This window comes from Pseudophryne corroboree, chromosome 9 (genome assembly GCF_028390025.1).
Source record: "Pseudophryne corroboree isolate aPseCor3 chromosome 9, aPseCor3.hap2, whole genome shotgun sequence".
NCBI lineage: Eukaryota > Metazoa > Chordata > Amphibia > Anura > Myobatrachidae > Pseudophryne > Pseudophryne corroboree.
The window spans coordinates 11,484,637-11,509,388 of NC_086452.1; the positions used below are offsets into that span (position 1 = coordinate 11,484,637).

At 50.9% G+C, this 24,752-nt stretch overlaps 1 protein-coding gene across 3 annotated transcripts in view; it reads right to left on the reverse strand.

Moving 5' to 3' along the window:
- Positions 1-1,063: 1,063 nt before the first annotated feature.
- PRKACB (protein kinase cAMP-activated catalytic subunit beta) overlaps positions 1,064-24,752 on the reverse strand; it is a 122,117-nt gene continuing 98,428 nt past the window's right edge. For all 3 annotated transcript variants that reach the window (XM_063938971.1, XM_063938970.1, XM_063938972.1), the window contains exon 10: positions 1,064-3,238. In XM_063938971.1, coding sequence (XP_063795041.1) covers positions 3,113-3,238 — 126 coding nt within the window. In that variant the 3' untranslated portion in view covers positions 1,064-3,112. The remainder of the gene's footprint in view (positions 3,239-24,752) is intronic.

Here is a 24,752-nt window from a genome sequence, read left to right on the forward strand (position 1 = left end):
ATGGTAGCTACACCCTGTATATAACACATGTAACTGTGATAGGGAAGGTGGCCCCTCTCAGCTCTGGCCCCATAGCAGCTGCACTCCCTGCACCTATGGTAGCTACACCCTGTATATAACACATGTAACTGTGATAGGGAAGGTGGCTCCTCTCAGCTCTGGCCCCCATAGCAGCTGCATTCCCTGCACCTATGGTAGCTACACCCTGTATATAACACATGTAACTGTGACAGGGAAGGTGGCCCCTCTCAGCTCTGGGCCCCATAGCAGCTGCACTCCCTGCACCTATGGTAGCTACACCCGGTATATAACACATGTAACTGTGACAGGGAAGGTGGCTCCTCTCAGCTCTGTCCCATAGAAGCTGCACTCCCTGCACCTATGGTAGCTACACCCTGTATATAACACATGTAACGGACAGGGAAGGTGGCCCCTCTCAGCTCTGGGCCCCATAGCAGCTGCACTCCCTGCACCTATGGTAGCTACGCCCTGTATATAACACATGTAACTGTGACAGGGAAGGTGGCCCTTCTCAGCTCTGGCTCCATAGCAGCTGCACTCCCTGCACCTATGGTAGCTACACCCTGTATATAACACATGTAACTGTGACAGGGAAGGTGGCTCCTCTCAGCTCTGGCCCCCATAGCAGCTGCACTCCCTGCACCTATGGTAGCTACACCCTGTATATAACACATGTAACTGTGACAGGGAAGGTGGCTCCTCTCAGCTCTGGGCCCCATAGCAGCTGCACTCCCTGCACCTATGATAGCTACACCCTGTATATAACACATGTAACTGTGACAGGGAAGGTGGCCCTTCTCAGCTCTGGCCCCATAGCAGCTGCACTCCCTGCACCTATGGTAGCTACACCCTGTATATAACACATGTAACTGTGACAGGGAAGGTGGCTCCTCTCAGCTCTGGGCCCCATAGCAGCTGCACTCCCTGCTCCTATAGTAGCTTTGCCCTCTGCCACAGATACAGCCACAATCTTCTGATGGCCACGGGATAGATAAATGCACTCGTTTTAGTGAATTACCTCCTGCAATACTGAACAGTAAAATCATGTGATCTCCAGCATTTATTAAAATCTTTTAAAGTTCATAAACGACAACAAAGTTACTGTATAATTGATCGCATACAACCAGCATATAACAGCATGTCCTCCTTCTAAATGAAATACAAAAGATTTTATATTTTTTTTCATACAAAGAATTTGTTTAAATTTATTGTGACGTATATATATATATATATTTTGTTACATAAAATTTGCTACAGCAAAGTATTTTAAACTTTTCTTGCACGTAAGAGTGGACAAAAGACCGCAATGCTCCTCGGCCGTCTTATTACACCACTGTGCAAAATCTGCTCGCCAACCTACAGAGGTACATCTCCGCGTTGGTAATAAAAGTCTTCTCAAAGTGTACCCGTCAGATACCCAGAACAGAAGCAGCCAGGTTGTGGGCTGGTCCAACAGTCACCAGAATGCGCCTATGAATCCACTAGAAGGTGAGGTATGAGGTACCACGCTGCAAACCTCGCTGATGTCACTGGCTCCTAGTGAATGGTCATGAATATGTTCAGCCCATAAGGTGGCTGTCCCCGCCATGTCTCGGCCGCACTTGCACTTTAAACAGTTTAAAAGAAAGTTACGCCTCGTGATCTAGACCTCCCGGTATATATCAATATTGATCCGTGATAAAAACTCATCTTTTTTTGTGCATGTCGATGGAACAGGAAAATGAGACAAGATTATCTGAAATGGTTGAAATGTGCCGTTTTAAAGACAGGTCACGGAGATAGATTATATATACATATATATTGACGAGTACAAACAAGAGTTCAGATGGACGAGCATAAACCATAACGAACAGAGTGGCTTCGTTGGATGGAGGAAAAATAAAGTAAAATAACTGGAAGGCGGGCACACGAGCCATTCAGTCCGACACAAACAATACTGTCGACTGGTTGACGCGTTTCGCTTGGGGGACTTCGGCCTTTTCCGTGAAGCGGATTTGACAACCACCAGGAAAAGATAATAAAACAAAAAAACAGCGCCAGCTTATATCTCATTAGCCTGTTGTCATGGGAACAAATTACTGCGGCCAACAGCAGTTTATCCTCCATTTACTAATATAGTATACAGAAATAAAAGCGAACTCTAACGGGTGGGGGTGGGGACGAGCCTGAAAACAGAATTAAGGAGTCTTAGCTTTAGTCACTTTTTGTCATGTTCCATTAAAAAATACTGACCGATTTTTTTTTATTTTTTTAAGATAGTAGGCGGAGCGATATTAAAATCCATCTTGAACGTAAGTAACAGAAGTGACGTGATTAAAGTCAGTATTAAACACTTTGCAAGAGTAGACCAGCTGGAGACGTGCTGTACACTCTACAGTCTGGTCATGTAACAATGTTCTGCCCCCCTCCCCAAAACATAATAATAATTATAATAATAATAATAATAATAAAAAAAATGAAGTACATGGGAAGGGGCAGTATACAAAACCAAGGCACGGGGGTCTAGCTAATTAAATGTTGCACTCCAATTTAGTTCTAGCTACCACTGGTCAATCTCATAGAAGATGTTACCTTTATTATTACACGATTGGCAGCAGGTTGTCCCTAGACGCTATCTCACACAAAACAAAACAAAAAAAGTAGCCTGTACCTTCACACAGGGACCGACGGCGGAGGGAGAGACACATCGGCACAGACTGGAGGCACGAGGCTCTGGCATTCTCTACCTTGCTAAGTGCAACACCTCCCAGCGCAGTCACACAACACAAAATAAAAGGGAGTGTGGTTGGGGTAAAATATTACTTAAAAACGGTGAGAAGGTGGAAGGGAAAACAAACGAGACGCAGAACGTTAACAAGGAGGAGAAACGGAAACAAAGGTCAGTGGTCTATAGCACAACCCGCGTCGCTGTGCCGGGATACAAGGGTCAGTGCAAGCTGCTCGCATGGAAGATGGCGCTCTAGACTTCAGTCAGCGTTGCGGAATGAAGGAATTAGGTAACCGTTTTGACATAAGATGGTCTTGGCTTCACCCCCATCTGAGTGCAAAGATCCCAATGTGAGCCTGATGCCATGTCGTCATGACACACATCCTAAAAGTCAGCAAACTCCTTCGCGCATTTCTCGGTCAGAGACACGCGGATGTCCTCTTCCTCGTAGTCGTCGAAGTTGCTGGTGTCTCCGGGCCCTCTGCACTTTGGTATGAACGGTGCCTCCACCTAAACGACACAGAAATCTGGGTCAGAAATGACAAACTTACAATACATGAATAAAAGGCTAAAGAGCAACAATACCAGGAGACGCCAGGGTAACCGCAGAGACGGATATGTCACACACTATTATATATACACCAATACCAGGGGACGCCAGGGTAACCTCAGAGACTGATATGTCACACACTATTATATACACCAATACCAGGGGACACCAGGGTAACCTCAGAAACTGATATGTCACACACTATTATATATACACCAATACCAGGGGACACCAGGGTAACCTCAGAGACGGATATGTCACACACTATTATATATACCAATACCAGGGGACGCCAGGGTAACCTCAGAGACTGATATGTCACACACTATTATATATACCAATACCAGGGGACGCCAGGGTAACCTCAGAGACTGATATGTCACACACTATTATATACACCAATACCAGGGGACACCAGGGTAACCTCAGAGACTGATATGTCACACACTATTATATATACACCAATACCAGGGGACACCAGGGTAACCTCAGAGACGGATATGTCACACACTATTATATATACCAATACCAGGGGACGCCAGGGTAACCTCAGAGACGGATATGTCACACACTATTATATATACCAATACCAGGGGACACCAGGGTAACCTCAGAGACGGATATGTCACACACTACTATATACACCAATACCAGAGGACGCCAGGGTAACCTCAGAGACGGATATGTCACACTATTATATATACCAATACCAGGGGACGCCAGGGTAACCTCAGAGACGGATATGTCACACTATTATATATACACCAATACCAAGGGACGCCAGGGTAACCTCAGAGACGGATATGTCACACACTATTATATATACCAATACCAGGGGACGCCAGGGTAACCTCAGAGACGGATATGTCACACACTATTATAATAAGATTTTACTCACCGGTAAATCTATTTCTCGTAGTCGATGCTGGGAACTCCGTAAGGACCATGGGGAATAGCGGCTCCACAGGAGACTGGGCACAACTAAAGAAAGCTTTAGGACTACCTGCTGTGCACTGGCTCCTCCCACTATGACCCTCCTCCAGACCTCAGTTAGGATACTGTGCCCGGAAGAGCTGACACAATAAGGAAGGATTTTGAATCCCGGGTAAGACTCATACCAGCCACACCAATCACACTGTATAACTCGTGATACTATACCCAGTTAACAGTATGAAATATAACTGAGCCTCTCAACAGATGGCTCAACAATAACCCTTTAGTTAGGCAATAACTATATACAAGTATTGCAGACAATCCGCACTTGGGACGGGCGTCCAGCATCCACTACGGACTACGAGAAACAGATTTACCGGTGAGTAAAATCTTATTTTCTCTGACGTCCTAGTGGATGCTGGGAACTCCGTAAGGACCATGGGGATTATACCAAAGCTCCCAAACGGGCGGGAGAGTGCGGATGACTCTGCAGTACCGAATGAGCAAACTCAAGGTCCTCCTCAGCCAGGGTATCAAACTTTTGCAAAAATGTTTGAACCCGACCAAGTAACAGCTCGGCAAAGTTGTAAAGCCGAGACCCCTCGGGCAGCCGCCCAAGAAGAGCCCACTTTACTCGTGGAATGGGCTTTTACAGATTTAGGGTGCGGCAGTCCAGCCGCAGAATGTGCAAGTTGAATCGTGCTATAGATCCAGCGAGCAATAGTCTGCTTAGAAGCAGGAGCACCCAGCTTGTTGGGTGCATACAGGATAAATAGCGAGTCAGTTTTCCTGACTCCAGCCGTCCTGGAAACATATATTTTCAGGGCTCTGACTACGTCCAGTAACTTGGGAGTCCTCCAAGTCCCACGTAGCCGCAGGCACCACAATAGGTTGGTTCACATGAAAAGCTGATACCACCTTAGGAAGGAATTGGGAACGAGTCCTCAATTCCGCCCTATCCATATGAAAATCAGATAAGGGCTTTTGCATGACAAAACCTCCAATTCTGATACACGCCTGGCCGACGCCAAGGCCAACAGCATGACCACTTTCCACGTGAGGTATTTTAGCTCTACGGATTTAAGTGGCTCAACCCAATGCGACTTCAGGAAATCCAACACCACGTTGAGATCCCACGGTGCCACTAGAGGCACAAACGGGGCTGAATATGCAGCACTCCCTTAACAAAAGTCTGAACTTCAGGCAGTGAAGCCAGTTCTTTTTGGAAGAAAATGTACAGAGCCGAAATCTGGACCTTAATGGAACCCAATTTTAGGCCCGTAGTCACTCCTGACTGTAGGAATTGCAGAAATCGACCCAGTTGAAATTCCTCCGTTGGGGCCTTCCTGGCCGCACACCAAGCAACATATTTTTGCCATATGCGGTGTTTTTCGATCACATCTTTACTAGCCTCAATCAGCGTAGGAATGACTTCCTCCGGAATGCCTTTTTCCTTTAGGATCCGGTGTTCAACCGCCATGCCGTCAAACACAGCCGTGGTAAGTCTTGGAACAGGTAGAGCCCCTGCTGCAGCAGGTCCTGTCTGAACGGCAGAGGCCATGGGTCCTCTGAGATCATTTCTTGAAGTTCTGGGTACCAAGCTCTTCTTGGCCAATCCGGAACCACGAGTATAGTTCTCACTCCTCTCCGTCTTAGTATTCTCAGTACCTTGGGTATGAGAGGCAAAGGAAGAAACACATACCCCGACTGGTACACCCACGGTGTTACCAGAGCGTCCACAGCTATCGCCTGAGGGTCCCTTGAACTGGCGCAATATTTTTTTAGCTTTTTGTTGAGGCGGGACGCCATCATGTCCACCTGTGGCCTTTCCTAATGGTGTACAATCATTTTGAAGAATTCTGGATGAAGTCCCCACTCTCCCGGGTGGAGGTCGTGCCTGCTGAGAACGTCTGCTTCCCAGTTGTCCACTCCGGGAATGAACACTGCTGACAGTGCTAACCCGTGATTTTCCGCCCATCGGAAAATACTTGTGTCTTCTGCCATCACCATCCTGCTTCTTGTGCCGCCCTGCTGGTTTACATGGGCGACCGCCGTGATGTTGTCTGACTGGATCAGCACTGGCTGGTGTTGAAGCAGGGGTCTAGCCTGACTTAGGGCATTGTGAATGGCCCGTAGTCCCAGAATATTTATGTGTAGGGAAGTCTCCTGACTTGACCATAGTCATTGGAAGTTTGTTCCCTGTGTGACTGCCCCCCCAGCCTCGAAGGCTGGCATCCGTGGTCACCAGGACCCAGTCCTGTATGCCGAATCTGCGGCCCTCTAGAAGATGAGCACTCTGCAGCCACCACAACAGCGACACCCTGGCCTTTGGGGACAGGGTTATCAGCCGATGCATCTGAAGATGCGACCCGGACCACTTGTCCAACAGATCCCACTGGAAGATCCTTGCATGGAACCTGCCGAATGGAATTTCTTCGTAAGAAGCTACCATCTTTCCGAGGACTTGCGTGCATTGATGCACCGACACCTGTATTTGTATTAGGAGGTCTCTGACTAGAGATGACAACTCCTTGGCCTTCTCCTCCGGGAGAAACCCTTTTTATCCTGTTCTGTGTCCAGAACCATACCCAGGAACAGTAGACGCGTCGTAGGAACCAGCTGCGACTTTGGACTATTCAGAATCCAGCCGTGCTGTTGTAGCACTTCCCGAGATAGAGCTACTCCGACGAACAACTGCTCCCTGGACCTCGCCTTTATAAGGAGATCGTCCAAGTACGGGATAATTAGAACTCCCTTTTTTTGAAGGAGTATCATCATTTCGGCCATTACTATGGTAAATACCCTCGGTGCCGGGGACAGACCAACGGCAACGTCTAGAATTGGTAATGACAGTCCTGTACCACAATTTTGAGGTACTCCTGGTGAGGAGGGTAAATGGGGACATGCAGGTAAGCATCCTTGATGTCCAGTGATACCATGTAATCCCCTTCGTCCAGGCTTGCAATAACCGCCCTGAGCGATTCCATTTTCAACTTGAACCTTCGTATATAAGTGTTCAAGGATTTCAATTTTAGAATGGGTCTCACCGAACCGTCTGGTTTCGGTACCACCAACATTGTGGAATTTTATTAACCCCGGCTTTGTTGAAGGAGGGGTACCTTGATTATCACCTGCTGGAAGTACAGCTTGTGAATTGCCGCCAGTACTATCTCTCCTCGAGGGCAGCAGGCAAGGCTGATTTGAGGTAACGGCGAGGGGGAGTCGCCTCGAACTCCAGCTTGTATCCCTGTGATACTACTTGCAGAACCCAGGGATCCACCTGTGAGCGAGCCCACTGGTCGCTGAAGTTCCCGAGACGCGCCCCCACTGCACCTGGCTCCACCTGTGGAGCCCCAGCGTCATGCGGTGGACTCGGAGGAAGCGGGGGAAGATTTTTGATCCTGGGAACTGGCTGTCTGGTGCAGCTTTTTCCCTCTTCCCTTGTCTCTGTGCAGAAAGGAAGCGCCTTTGACCCGCTTGCTTTTCTGAAGCCGAAAAGGACTGTACCTTATAATACGGTGCTTTCTTAGGCTGTGAGGAAACTTGAGGTAAATTTTTTCCTTCCCAGCTGTTGCTGTGGATGTTAGGTCCCAGAGACCATCCCCAAACAATTCCTCACCCTTATAAGGCAGAATCTTCATGTGCCTTCTAAAGTCAGCATCGCCTGTCCACTGCCGGGTCCCTAATACCCTCCTGGCAGAATGGACATTGCATTAATTCTGGATGCCAGCCGGCAAATATCCCTCTGTGCATCCCTCATATATAAGACGACGTCTTTAATAAGCTCTATGGTTAGCAAATAGTATCCCTGTCCTGACAGGGTAATAGACCACGCTGCAGCAGCACTATCCATGCTGAGGCAATTGCAGGTCTCAGTCTAGTACCTGAGTGTGTATATACAGACTTCAGGATAGCCTCCTGCTTTTTATCAGCAGGCTCCTTCAAAGTGGCCGTATCCTAAGACGGCAGTGTCACCTTTTTTGACAAACGTGTGAGCGCCTTATCCACCCTAGGGGATATCTCCCAATGTGACCTATCCACTGGCGGGAAAGGGTACGCCATCAGTAACTTTTTAGAAATTACCAGTTTCTTATCGGGGGGGAACCCACGCTTCTTCACACACACTTCATTCACTCATCTGATGGGGGAACAAAACACTGTCTGCTTTTTCTCCCCAACATAAAACCCCTTTTGGTACCTGGGTTAATGTCAGAAATGTGTAACACATTTTTCATTGCCGAGATCATGCAACGGATGTTCCTAGTGGATTGTGTATATGTCTCAACCTCGTCGACACTGGAGTCATCAGACTCCGTGTCGACATCTGTGTCAGCCATCTGAGGTAGCGGGCGTTTTTGAGCCCCTGATGGCCTTTGAGACGCCTGGGCAGGCGTGGGTTGAGAAGCCGGCTGTCCCACAGCTGTTACGTCATCCAGCCTTTTATGTAAGGAGTTGACACTGTCGGTTAATACCTTCCACCCACCCACTCTAGTGTCGGCCCCACAGTGGGTGACATCACATTTATCGGCATCTGCTCCGCCTCCACATAAGCCTCCTCATCAACCATGTCGACACAGCCGTCCCGACACACCGCACACACACAGGGAATGCTCTGACTGAGGACAGGACCCCACAAAAGCCCTTTGGGGAGACCGAGAGAGAGTATGCCAGCACACACCAGAGCGCTATATAATGCAGGGATTCACACTACCCACAGTGATTTTTCCCTTATAGCTGCTATAATACACAGATTTGCGCCTAAATTTAGTGCCCCCCCTCTCTTTTTAACCCTTTGAACCTGAAAACTACAGGGGAGAGCCTGGGGAGCTGTCTTCCAGCTGCACTATGAAGAGAAAATGGCGCCAGTGTACTGAGGGAGATAGCCCCGCCCCTTTTTCGGCTGACTTTTCTCCCGCTTTTTTATGGATCCTGGCAGGGGTATTTTACACAGATATAGCCTCTAGGACTATATATTGTGCTTATTTTGCCAGACAAGGTGTTAATATTGCTGCTCAGGCCCCCCCCCCCCCAGCGCCCTGCACCCATCAGTAACCGGAGTGTGAGGTGTGCATGAGGAGCAATGGCGCACAGCTGCAGTGCTGTGCGCTACCTTGTTGAAGATCGAAGTCTTCTGCCGCCGATTTTCAGGACCATCTTCATGCTTCTGGCTCTGTAAGGGGGACGGCGGCGCGGCTCCGGGACCGAACGATCGAGGTCGGGTCCTGTGTTCGATCCCTCTGGAGCTAATGGTGTCCAGTAGCCTAAGAAGCCCAAACTAGCTCCAATCAGGTAGGTTCGCTTCTTCTCCCCTTAGTCCCTCGTAGCAGTGAGTCTGTTGCCAGCAGATCTCACTGAAAATAAAAAACCTAAAATATACTTTCTTTTCTAGGAGCTCAGGAGAGCCCCTAGTGTGCATCCAGCTCAGCCGGGCACAAGATTCTAACTGAGGTCTGGAGGAGGGTCATAGTGGGAAGAGCCAGTGCACACCAGGTAGTCCTAAAGCTTTCTTTAGTTGTGCCCAGTCTCCTGCGGAGCCGCTATTCCCCATGGTCCTTACGGAGTTCCCAGCATCCACTAGGACGTCAGAGAAATACTGTATACCAATACCAGGGGACGCCAGGGTAACCTCTGAGACGGATATGTCACACACTATTATATATACCAATACAAGGGGACACCAGGGTAACCTCAGACGGATATGTCACATACTACTATATACACCAATACCAGGGGACGCCAGGGTAACCGCGGAGACGGATATGTCACACACTATTATATACTGTATACCAATACCAGGGGACGCCAGGGTAACCTCAGAGACGGATATGTCACACTATTATATACACCAATACCAGGGGACGCCAGGGTAACCTCAGAGACGGATATGTCACACACTACTATATACACCAATACTAGGGGACGCCAGGGTAACCTCAGAGACGGATATGTCACATACTACTATATACACCAATACCAGGGGACGCCAGAGTAACCTCAGGAGACGGATATGTCACACACTATTATATACACCAATACCAGGGGACGCCAGGGTAACCTCAGAGACGGATATGTCACACTATTATATACACCAATACCAGGGGACGCCAGGGTAACCTCAGAGACGGATATGTCACACACTATTATATATACCAATACCAGGGGACGCCAGGGTAACCTCAGAGACGGATATGTCACACACTATTATATATACCAATACCAGGGGACGCCAGGGTAACCTCAGAGACGGATATGTCACACTATTATATATACCAATACCAGGGACGCCAGGGTAACCTCAGAGACGGATATGTCACACACTATTATATATACCAATACCAGGGACGCCAGGGTAACCTCAGAGACGGATATGTCACACACTATTATATATACCAATACCAGGGGACGCCAGGGTAACCTCAGAGACGGATGTCACACACTATTATATATACCAATACCAGGGACGCCAGGGTAACCTCAGAGACGGATATGTCACACACTATTATATATACCAATACCAGGGACACCAGGGTAACCTCAGACGGATATGTCACACACGATTATATATACACCAATACCAGGGGACACCAGGGTAACCTCAGAGACGGATATGTCACACACTATTATGTATACCAATACCAGGGGACACCAGGGTAACCTCAGAGACGGATATGTCACACACTATTATATATACACCAATACCAGGGACACCAGGGTAACATCAGAGACGGATATGTCACACACTATTATATACTGTATACCAATACCAGGGGACTCCGGTTTCCTCCCACATTCCAAATATATACGAATAGGTTAATTGGCTAATGACAAAAATTAACCTGTGTGTACATGTGATAAGGAATATAGAGTGTAAGCTCACTGGGGCAGGGACTGATGTGACTGAATGTGTGTGTACATACATACATATGAGAGAGAACATACAGTATTATTTTGGGTGCAAAAAATGGGTGTTTACTTTTTAATTTTATAATTCAATTGTCCCCAATTTCTATTTTCTGGCAAAAAAAACACCACATAGGGTCTACGTTAAGTTCCCAGAACTATGTATTTTTGCAAAAAAAAACTGGGCTGATAGGGCTGGTTACCGGGTTTTTTCTCCGCCAGGCTCAGGCACGTTAATAGAACACCCTCCCCCACACCAAAAAAACCCCATACTGTAACGAGTGCCACCACCAGGAACGATTGAATATCCCCGGGGGTCAATTAGCACCAGTAATTGAATATCCCCCTAAGCCATGCGATGCATCACACAAGTTACTCGTATACGACCTCTGTTTTTGGTGGTATCCGGTCTCTAGGACGACCATTATTGGTCGACAGTAATTAGGTCGACAGGGTCTTTAGGTTGACCATGTTCTAGGTCAACAGGTCAAAAGGTCGACATGAGTTTTTCACAATTTTTTTCTTCTTTTGAACTTTTTCATACTTTACGATCCACGTGGACTAAAATTGGGAATAGTGACCTGTGCGGAGCGCAGCGAAAGCAGAGCGACACGGTGCACTAATTGGGGTTCACAGTCACTGTACGGAGAAAACTACAATTTATTTTAACCTGTCGACATTTTGGCCTGTCGACCTAGAAACCCTTTCAACCTAGTTACTGTCGACTAATAGTGGTCGACAGACACTGTCGACCTACCATACTACAACCGTTCTTGGTTTTACCCAGATTGCCTAATTCATCAGGATTAGTATTTTTGGTGCAATAAAATTGCGCAGCAGATCATAAGACTCCTTTTTAGAAAAACTCGAATTGTGTAGCGAAGTCAAAAAGTCCATGGCGCCCCTAACACACGACATTCAGTCCTACAAATAAAACGCCCATTGTGTGGGTAAAAAGAACACTGATTCCATGTACTCTCGTGCACGGTACAGGGATTACATGGTTTCCACAATGGTTATTCCCCAGACCCTACCATACCGGTGCCTGTGACCGCACACAGCTGCCTAGCCCGGTACAGGATTACTGAGGAGAATCTTCTAATGAAGGAATCTAATGTGTGATTAGATAAAGGAGATCAAGAAGACACCAATATTCCAGATGGTATTTTTACAGCTCATACGGGTGAATGTCAGAGCTCTGATCAGTGAAAATGCTGGGAATAGACCATAATTCCGCATGCTGGGAGTGTAGAGGAGATAATTAGGGCTGAGAACACGGAGAACTCACCCACAAAACAATGGGGTGATCTGCTAATTGCAGAGTGTCTCGTGTAATTGATCCATAGGCGGCTTATCACAACCACCGCTGTGACAGCTTGTAGCGACAAACAACCAGTTTCCTTTTATAGCCTACACTATGCTTCCCATGCGGATGTGCCATAGACTACCTCCACTACTATACACTGCCCCCGCTACTATATACACTACACTGCCCCCGCCACTATCTACACTACACTTCCCCCGCCACTATACACTGCCACCGCCCCCGCTACTATACACTGCCACCGCTACTATACACTACACTGCCCCCGCTACTATACACTACACTGCCCCCTCTACTATACACTGCCACTGTACACTACCACCGCCTCTATACACTACACTGCCCCCGCTACTATATACACTACACTGCCCCCGCTACTATACACTACACTGCCCCCGCCACTATCTACACTACACTGCCCCCGCCACTATCTACACTACACTGCCCCCGCTACTATACACTGCCACCGCTACTATACACTACACTGCCCCCGCTACTATACACTACACTGCCCCCTCTACTATACACTGCCACTGCCACTATACACTACCACCGCCTCTATACACTACACTGCCCCCGCTACTATATACACTACAATGCCCCCGCTACTATACACTACACTGCCCCCGCTACTACACTGCCCCCGTCACTATCTACACTACACTGCCCCCGCCACTATCTACACTACACTGCCCCCGCCACTATCTACACTACACTGCCCCCGCCACTATACACACTACACTGCCCCCGCCACTATACACTGCCACCGCTACTATACACTACACTGCCCCCGCTACTATACACTACACTGCCCCCGCTACTATACACTACACCGCCCCCGCTACTATACACTGCCACTATACACTACCACCGCTACTATACACTACACTGCCACCGCCTCTATACACTACACTGCCCCCGCTACTATATACACTACACTGCCCCGCTACTATACACTACACCGCCCCCGCTACTACACTGCCCCCGCCACTATCTACACTACACTGCCCCCGCCACTATCTACACTACACTGCCCCCGCCACTATCTACACTACACTGCCCCCGCCACTATATACACTACACTGCCCCCGCCACTATACACTGCCACCGCTACTATACACTACACTGCCCCCGCTACTACACTGCCCCCGCTACTATACACTACACTGCCCCCTCTACTATACACTACACCGCCCCCGCTACTACACTGCCCCCGCTACTATATACACTACACTGCCCCCGCCACTATATACACTACACTGCCCCCGCCACTATACACTGCCACCGCTACTATACACTACACTGCCCCCACTACTACACTACACTGCCCCCGCTACTATACACTACACTGCCCCCTCTACTATACACTACACCGCCCCCGCTACTATACACTGCCACCGCTACTATACACTACACTGCCCCCGCTACTATACACTACACTGCCCCCGCTACTATACACTACACCGCCCCCGCTACTATACACTGCCACTATACACTACCACCGCTACTATACACTACACTGCCACCGCCTCTATACACTACACTGCCCCCGCTACTATATACACTACACTGCCCCCGCTACTATACACTACACTGCCCCCGCTACTACACTGCCCCCGCCACTATCTACACTACACTGCCACCGCCACTATATACACTACACTGCCCCCGCCACTATACACTGCCACCGCTACTATACACTACACTGCCCCCGCTACAACACTACACTGCCCCCTCTACTATACACTACACCGCCCCCGCTACTACACTGCCCCCGCTACTATATACACTACACTGCCCCCGCCACTATCTACACTACACTGCCCCCGCCACTATCTACACTACACTTCCCCTGCCACTATATACACTACACTGCCCCCGCCACTATACACTGCCACCGCTACTATACACTACACTGCCCCCGCTACTACACTGCCCCCGCTACTATACACTACACTGCCCCCTCTACTATACACTACACCGCCCCCGCTACTACACTGCCCCCGCTACTATATACACTACACTGCCCCCGCCACTATCTACACTACACTGCCCCCGCCACTATCTACACTACACTTCCCCTGCCACTATATACTGCCACCGCTACTATACACTACACTGCCCCCGCTACTATACACTACACTGCCCCCTCTACTATACACTACACTGCCCCCTCTACTATACACTACACTGCCCCCTCTACTATACACTACACCGCCCCCGCTACTATACACTGCCACCGCCTCTATACACTGCCACCGCTACTATACACTACACTGCCCCCGCTACTATATACACTACACTGCCCCCGCCACTATCTACACTACACTGCCCCCGCCACTATCTACACTACACTTCCCCTGCCACTATATACTGCCCCAGCTACTATACACTACACTGCCCCCGCTACTACACTACACTGCCCCCGCTACTATACACTACACCGCCCCCGCTACTATATACACTACACTGCCCCCGCTACTATATACACTACACTGCCCCCGCCACTATCTACACTACACTTCCCCTGCCACTATATACTGCCACCGCTACTATACACTACACTGCCCCCGCTACTACACTACACTGCCCCCGCTACTATACACTACACTGCCCCCTCTACTATACACTACACTGCCCCCTCTACTATACACTACACCGCCCCCGCTACTATACACTGCCACCGCCTCTATACACTGCCACCGCTACTATACACTACACTGCCCCCGCTACTATATACACTACACTGCCCCCGCCACTATCTACACTACACTGCCCCCGCCACTATCTACACTACACTTCCCCTGCCACTATATACTGCCCCAGCTACTATACACTACACTGCCCCCGCTACTACACTACACTGCCCCCGCTACTATACACTACACCGCCCCCGCTACTATACACTGCCCCCGCTACTATATACACTACACTGCCCCCGCCACTATATACACTACACTGCCCCCGCCACTATATACACTACACTGCCCCCGCCACTATAGACACTACACTGCCCCCGCCACTATATACACTACACTGCCCCCGCCACTATATACACTACACTGCCCCCGCCACTATATACACTACACTGCCCCCGCCACTATCTACACTACACTTCCCCGGCCACTATCTACACTACACTGCCCCCGCCACTATCTACACTACACTGCCCCCGCCACTATCTACACTACACTTCCCCTGCCACTATACACTGCCACCGCTACTATACACTACACTGCCCCCTCTACTATACACTACACTGCCCCCTCTACTATACACTACACTGCCCCCTCTACTATACACTGCCACCGCCTCTATACACTGCCACCGCTACTATACACTACACTGCCCCCGCTACTATATACACTACACTGCCCCCGCCACTATCTACACTACACTGCCCCCGCCACTATCTACACTACACTTCCCCTGCCACTATCTACACTACACTTCCCCTGCCACTATATACTGCCCCAGCTACTATACACTACACTGCCCCCGCTACTACACTACACTGCCCCCGCTACTATACACTACACCGCCCCCGCTACTATATACACTACACTGCCCCCGCTACTATATACATTACACTGCCCCCGCCACTATCTACACTACACTGCCCCCGCCACTATCTACACTACACTTCCCCTGCCACTATATACTGCCACCGCTACTATACACTACACTGCCCCCGCTACTACACTACACTGCCCCCGCTACTATACACTACACTGCCCCCTCTACTATACACTACACTGCCCCCTCTACTATACACTACACCGCCCCCGCTACTATACACTGCCACCGCCTCTATACACTGCCACCGCTACTATACACTACACTGCCCCCGCTACTATATACACTACACTGCCCCCGCCACTATCTACACTGCCCCCGCCACTATCTACACTACACTTCCCCTGCCACTATATACTGCCCCAGCTACTATACACTACACTGCCCCCGCTACTACACTACACTGCCCCCGCTACTATACACTACACCGCCCCCGCTACTATACACTGCCCCCGCTACTATATACACTACACTGCCCCCCGCTACTATATACACTACACTGCCCCCGCCACTATATACACTACACTGCCCCCGCCACTATAGACACTACACTGCCCCCGCCACTATAGACACTACACTGCCCCCGCCACTATAGACACTACACTGCCCCCGCCACTATATACACTACACTGCCCCCGCCACTATATACACTACACTGCCCCCGCCACTATATACACTACACTGCCCCCGCCACTATCTACACTACACTGCCCCCGCCACTATCTACACTACACTTCCCCTGCCACTATACACTGCCACCGCTACTATACACTACACTGCCCCCGCTACTATACACTACACTGCCCCCTCTACTATACACTACACCGCCCCCGCTACTATACACTGCCACTATACACTACCACCGCTACTATACACTACACTGCCACCGCCTCTATATACTACACTGCCCCCGCTACTATATACACTACACTGCCCCCGCTACTATACACTACACTGCCCCCGCTACTACACTGCCCCCGCCACTATCTACACTACACTGCCCCCGCCACTATCTACACTACACTGCCCCCGCCACTATATACACTACACTGCCCCCGCCACTATACACTGCCACCGCTACTATACACTACACTGCCCCCGCTACTACACTGCCCCCGCTACTATACACTACACTGCCCCCTCTACTATACACTACACCGCCCCCGCTACTACACTGCCCCCGCTACTATATACACTACACTGCCCCCGCCACTATCTACACTACACTGCCCCCGCCACTATCTACACTACACTTCCCCTGCCACTATATACTGCCACCGCTACTATACACTACACTGCCCCCGCTACTACACTACACTGCCCCCGCTACTATACACTACACTGCCCCCTCTACTATACACTACACTGCCCCCTCTACTATACACTACACCGCCCCCGCTACTATACACTGCCACCGCCTCTATACACTGCCACCGCCTCTATACACTGCCACCGCTACTATACACTACACTGCCCCCGCTACTATATACACTACACTGCCCCCGCCACTATCTACACTACACTGCCCCCGCCACTATATACTGCCCCAGCTACTATACACTACACTGCCCCCGCTACTACACTACACTGCCCCCGCTACTATACACTACACCGCCCCCGCTACTATACACTGCCCCCGCTACTATATACACTACACTGCCCCCGCTACTATATACACTACACTGCCCCCGCCACTATATACACTACACTGCCCCCGCCACTATATACACTACACTGCCCCCGCCACTATATACACTACACTGCCCCCGCCACTATCTACACTACACTGCCCCCGCCACTATCTACACTACACTTCCCCTGCCACTATACACTGCCACCGCTACTATACACTACACTGCCCCCTCTACTATACACTACACTGCCCCCTCTACTATACACTACACTGCCCCCTCTACTATACACTACACTGCCCCCTCTACTATACACTACACCGCCCCCGCTACTATACACTGCCACCGCCTCTATACACTGCCACCGCTACTATACACTACACTGCCCCCGCCACTATCTACACTACACTGCCCCCGCCACTATCTACACTGCTCCCGCCACTATCTACACTACACTTCCCCTGCCACTATATACTGCCCCAGCTACTATACACTACACTGCCCCCGCTACTACACTACACTGCCCCCGCTACTATACACTACACCGCCCCCGCTACTATATACACTACACTGCCCCCGCTACTATATACACTACACTGCCCCCGCCACTATCTACACTACACTGCCCCCGCCACTATCTACACTACACTTCCCCTGCCACTATATACTGCCACCGCTACTATACACTACACTGCCCCCGCTACTATACATTACACTGCCCCCTCTACTATACACTACACTGCCCCCTCTACTATACACTGCCACCGCCTCTATACACTGCCACCGCTACTATACACTACACTGCCCCCGCTACTATATACACTACACTGCCCCCGCCACTATCTACACTACACTGCCCCCGCCACTATCTACACTACACTTCCCCTGCCACTATATACTGCCCCAGCTACTATACACTACACTGCCCCCGCTACTATACACTACACCGCCCCCGCTACTATACACTGCCCCCGCTACTATATACACTACACTGCCCCCGCTACTATATACACTACACTGCCCCCGCCACTATCTACACTACACTTCCCCTGCCACTATATACTGCCACCGCTACTATACACTACACTGCCCCCGCTACTACACTACACTGCCCCCGCTACTATACACTACACTGCCCCCTCTACTATACACTACACTGCCCCCTCTACTATACACTACACCGCCCCCGCTACTATACACTGCCACCGCCTCTATACACTGCCACCGCCTCTATACACTGCCACCGCTACTATACACTACACTGCCCCCGCTACTATATACACTACACTGCCCCCGCCACTATCTACACTACACTGCCCCCGCCACTATATACTGCCCCAGCTACTATACACTACACTGCCCCCGCTACTACACTACACTGCCCCCGCTACTATACACTGCCCCCGCTACTATATACACTACACTGCCCCCGCTACTATATACACTACACTGCCCCCGCCACTATATACACTACACTGCCCCCGCCACTATATACACTACACTGCCCCCGCCACTATCTACACTACACTGCCCCCGCCACTATCTACACTACACTGCCCCCGCCACTATCTACACTACACTTCCCCTGCCACTATACACTGCCACCGCTACTATACACTACACTGCCCCCTCTACTATACACTACACTGCCCCCTCTACTATACACTACACTGCCCCCTCTACTATACACTACACTGCCCCCTCTACTATACACTACACCGCCCCCGCTACTATACACTGCCACCGCCTCTATACACTGCCACCGCTACTATACACTACACTGCCCCCGCCACTATCTACACTACACTGCCCCCGCCACTATCTACACTGCTCCCGCCACTATCTACACTACACTTCCCCTGCCACTATATACTGCCCCAGCTACTATACACTACACTGCCCCCGCTACTACACTACACTGCCCCCGCTACTATACACTACACCGCCCCCGCTACTATATACACTACACTGCCCCCGCTACTATATACACTACACTGCCCCCGCCACTATCTACACTACACTGCCCCCGCCACTATCTACACTACACTTCCCCTGCCACTATATACTGCCACCGCTACTATACACTACACTGCCCCCGCTACTATACATTACACTGCCCCCTCTACTATACACTACACTGCCCCCTCTACTATACACTGCCACCGCCTCTATACACTGCCACCGCTACTATACACTACACTGCCCCCGCTACTATATACACTACACTGCCCCCGCCACTATCTACACTACACTGCCCCCGCCACTATCTACACTACACTTCCCCTGCCACTATATACTGCCCCAGCTACTATACACTACACTGCCCCCGCTACTATACACTACACCGCCCCCGCTACTATACACTGCCCCCGCTACTATATACACTACACTGCCCCCGCTACTATATACACTACACTGCCCCCGCCACTATATACACTACACTGCCCCCGCCACTATATACACTACACTGCCCCCGCCACTATATACACTACACTGCCCCCGCCACTATAGACACTACACTGCCCCCGCCACTATAGACACTACACTGCCCCCGCCACTATAGACACTACACTGCCCCCGCCACTATATACACTACACTGCCCCCGCCACTATATACACTACACTGCCCCCGCCACTATATACACTACACTGCCCCCGCCACTATATACACTACACTGCCCCCGCCACTATCTACACTACACTGCCCCCGCCACTATCTACACTACACTTCCCCTGCCACTATACACTGCCACCGCTACTATACACTACACTGCCCCCGCTACTATACACTACACCGCCCCCGCTACTATACACTGCCACCGCCTCTATACACTGCCACCGCTACTATACACTACACTGCCCCCGCTATTATATACACTACACTGCCCCCGCTACTATATACACTACACTGCCCCCGCCACTATATACACTACACTGCCCCCGCCACTATATACACTACACTGCCCCCGCCACTATACACACTACACTGCCCCCGCCACTATACACACTACACTGCCCCCGCCACTATCTACACTACACTGCCCCCGCCACTATCTACACTACACTGCCCCCGCCACTATCTACACTACACTGCCCCTGCCACTATACACTGCCACCGCTACTATACACTACACTGCCCCCTCTACTATACACTACACTGCCCCAGCTACTATATACACTACACTGCCCCCGCTACTATATACACTACCCCCGCCACTATCTACACTACACTTCCCCTGCCACTATACACTGCCACCGCTACTATACACTACACCGCCCCCGCTACTATACACTGCCACCGCCTCTATACACTGCCCCCGCTACTATATACACTACACCGCCCCCGCTACTATACACTGCCACCGCTACTATACACTACACCGCCCCCGCTACTATACACTGCCACCGCCTCTATACACTGCCCCCACTACTATATACACTACACTGCCCCCGCCACTATCTACACTACACTTCCCCTGCCACTATACACTGCCACCGCTACTATACACTACACCGCCCCCGCTACTATACACTGCCACCGCCTCTATACACTGCCCCCGCTACTATATACACTACACTGCCCCCGCTACTATACACTACACTGCCCCCGCTACTATACACTGCCACCACTACTATACACTACACTGCCCCGCCACTATATACACTACACTGCCCCCGCCACTATACACTACACTGCCCCAGCTACTATACACTACACTGCCCCCGCTACTATACACTACACTGCCCCCGCTACTATACACTACACTGCCCCCGCTACTATACACTACACCGCCCCCGCTACTACACACTGCCCCCGCTACTATACACTGCACTGCCACCACTACTATACATTGCCCCCGCTACTATACACTGCCACCACTACTATACACTACACTGCCCCCGCTACTATACACTACACTGCCCCCGCTACTATACACTACACTGCCCCCGCTACTATACACTACACTGCCACCACTACTATACATTGCCCCCGCTACTATACACTGCCACCACTACTATACACTACACTGCCCCCGCTACTATACACTGCCCCCGCTACTATACACTACACTGCCCCCGCTACTATACACTACACTGCCCCCGCTACTATACACTACACTGCCCCCGCTACTATACACTACACTGCCCCCGCTACTATACACTACACCGCCCCCGCTACTATACACTGCCCCCGCTACTATACACTACACCGCCCCGCTACTACACACTACACTGCCCCCGCTACTACACTGCCCCCGCTACTATACACTACTCTGCCCCCGCTACTATACACTACACTGCCCCCGCTACTATACACTACACCGCCCCCGCTACTATACACTGCCCCCGCTACTATACACTACACTGCCCCAGCTACTATATACACTACACTGCCCCCGCTACTATATACACTACCCCCGCCACTATCTACACTACACTTCCCCTGCCACTATACACTGCCACCGCTACTATACACTACACCGCCCCCGCTACTATACACTGCCACCGCCTCTATACACTGCCCCCGCTACTATATACACTACACCGCCCCCGCTACTATACACTGCCACCGCTACTATACACTACACTGACCCCGCTACTATATACACTACACTGCCCCCGCTACTATATACACTACACTGCCCCCGCCACTATCTACACTACACTTCCCCTGCCACTATACACTGCCACCGCTACTATACACTACACCGCCCCCGCTACTATACACTGCCACCGCCTCTATACACTGCCCCCGCTACTATATACACTACACTGCCCCCGCCACTATCTACACTACACTTCCCCTGCCACTATACACTGCCACCGCTACTATACACTACACCGCCCCCCGCTACTATACACTACCACCGCCTCTATACACTGCCCCCGCTACTATATACACTACACTGCCCCCGCTACTATACACTACACTGCCCCCGCTACTATACACTGCCACCACTACTATACACTACACTGCCCCCGCCACTATATACACTACACTGCCCCCGCCACTATACACTACACTGCCCCCGCTACTACACACTACACTGCCCCCGCTACTATACACTACACCGCCCCCGCTACTACACACTGCCCCCGCTACTATACACTGCACTGCCACCACTACTATACATTGCCCCCGCTACTATACACTGCCACCACTACTATACACTACACTGCCCCCGCTACTATACACTACACTGCCCCCGCTACTATACACTACACTGCCCCCGCTACTATACACTACACTGCCACCACTACTATACATTGCCCCCGCTACTATACACTGCCACCACTACTATACACTACACTGCCCCCGCTACTATACACTACACTGCCCCCGCTACTATACACTACACTGCCCCCGCTACTATACACTGCCCCCGCTACTATACACTACACTGCCCCCGCTACTATACACTACACTGCCCCCGCTACTATACACTACACTGCCCCCGCTACTATACACTACACCGCCCCCGCTACTATACACTGCCCCCGCTACTATACACTACACCGCCCCGCTACTACACACTACACTGCCCCCGCTACTACACTGCCCCCGCTACTATACACTACTCTGCCCCCGCTACTATACACTACACCGCCCCCGCTACTATACACTGCCCCCGCTACTATACACTACACCGCCCCCGCTACTACACACTACACTGCCCCCGCTACTACACTGCCCCCGCTACTACACTGCCCCCGCTACTATACACTACTCTGCCCCCGCTACTATACACTACACTGCCCCCGCTACTATACACTACACTGCCCCCGCTACTATACACTACACTGCCCCCGCTACTATACACTGCCACCGCTACTATACACTGCCCCCGCTACTATACACTACACTGCCCCCGCTACTACACTGCCCCCGCTACTATACACTACACTGCCCCCGCTACTATACACTACACTATCCCCCGCTACTATACACTACACTGCCCCCGCTACTATACACTACACCGCCCCCGCTACTACACACTACACTGCCCCCGCTACTATACACTACACCGCCCCCGCTACTTACACTATCCCCCGCTACTATACACTACACTGCCCCCGCTACTATACACTACACCGCCCCCGCTACTACACACTACACTGCCCCCGCTACTATACACTACACCGCCCCCGCTACTACACACTGCCCCCGCTACTATACACTGCACTGCCACCACTACTATACATTACACCGCCCCCGCTACTACACACTACACTGCCCCCGCTACTATACACTACACCGCCCCCGCTACTACACACTGCCCCCGCTACTATACACTGCACTGCCACCACTACTGTACATTACACCGCCCCCGCTACTACACACTACACTGCCCCCGCTACTATACACTACACCGCCCCCGCTACTACACACTGCCCCCGCTACTATACACTTCACTGCCCCCGCTACTATACACTACACTGCCCCCGCTACTATACACTACACTGCCCCCGCTACTATACACTACACTGCCCCCGCTACTATACACTACACTGCCCCCGCTACTATACACTACACCGCCCCTGCTACTATACACTACACCGCCCCCGCTACTACACACTGCCCCCGCTACTATACACTGCACTGCCACCACTACTATACATTGCCCCCGCTACTATACACTGCCACCACTACTATACACTACACTGCCCCCGCTACTATACACTACACTGCCCCCGCTACTATACACTACACTGCCCCCGCTACTATACACTACACTGCCCCCGCTACTATACACTACACTGCCCCCGCTACTATACACTACACTGCCACCACTACTATACATTGCCCCCGCTACTATACACTGCCACCACTACTATACACTACACTGCCCCCGCTACTATACACTACACTGCCCCCGCTACTATACACTACACTGCCCCCGCTACTATACACTGCCCCCGCTACTATACACTACACTGCCCCCGCTACTATACACTACACTGCCCCCGCTACTATACACTACACTGCCCCCGCTACTATACACTACACCGCCCCCGCTACTATACACTACACCGCCCCCGCTACTATACACTGCCCCCGCTACTATACACTACACCGCCCCGCTACTACACACTACACTGCCCCCGCTA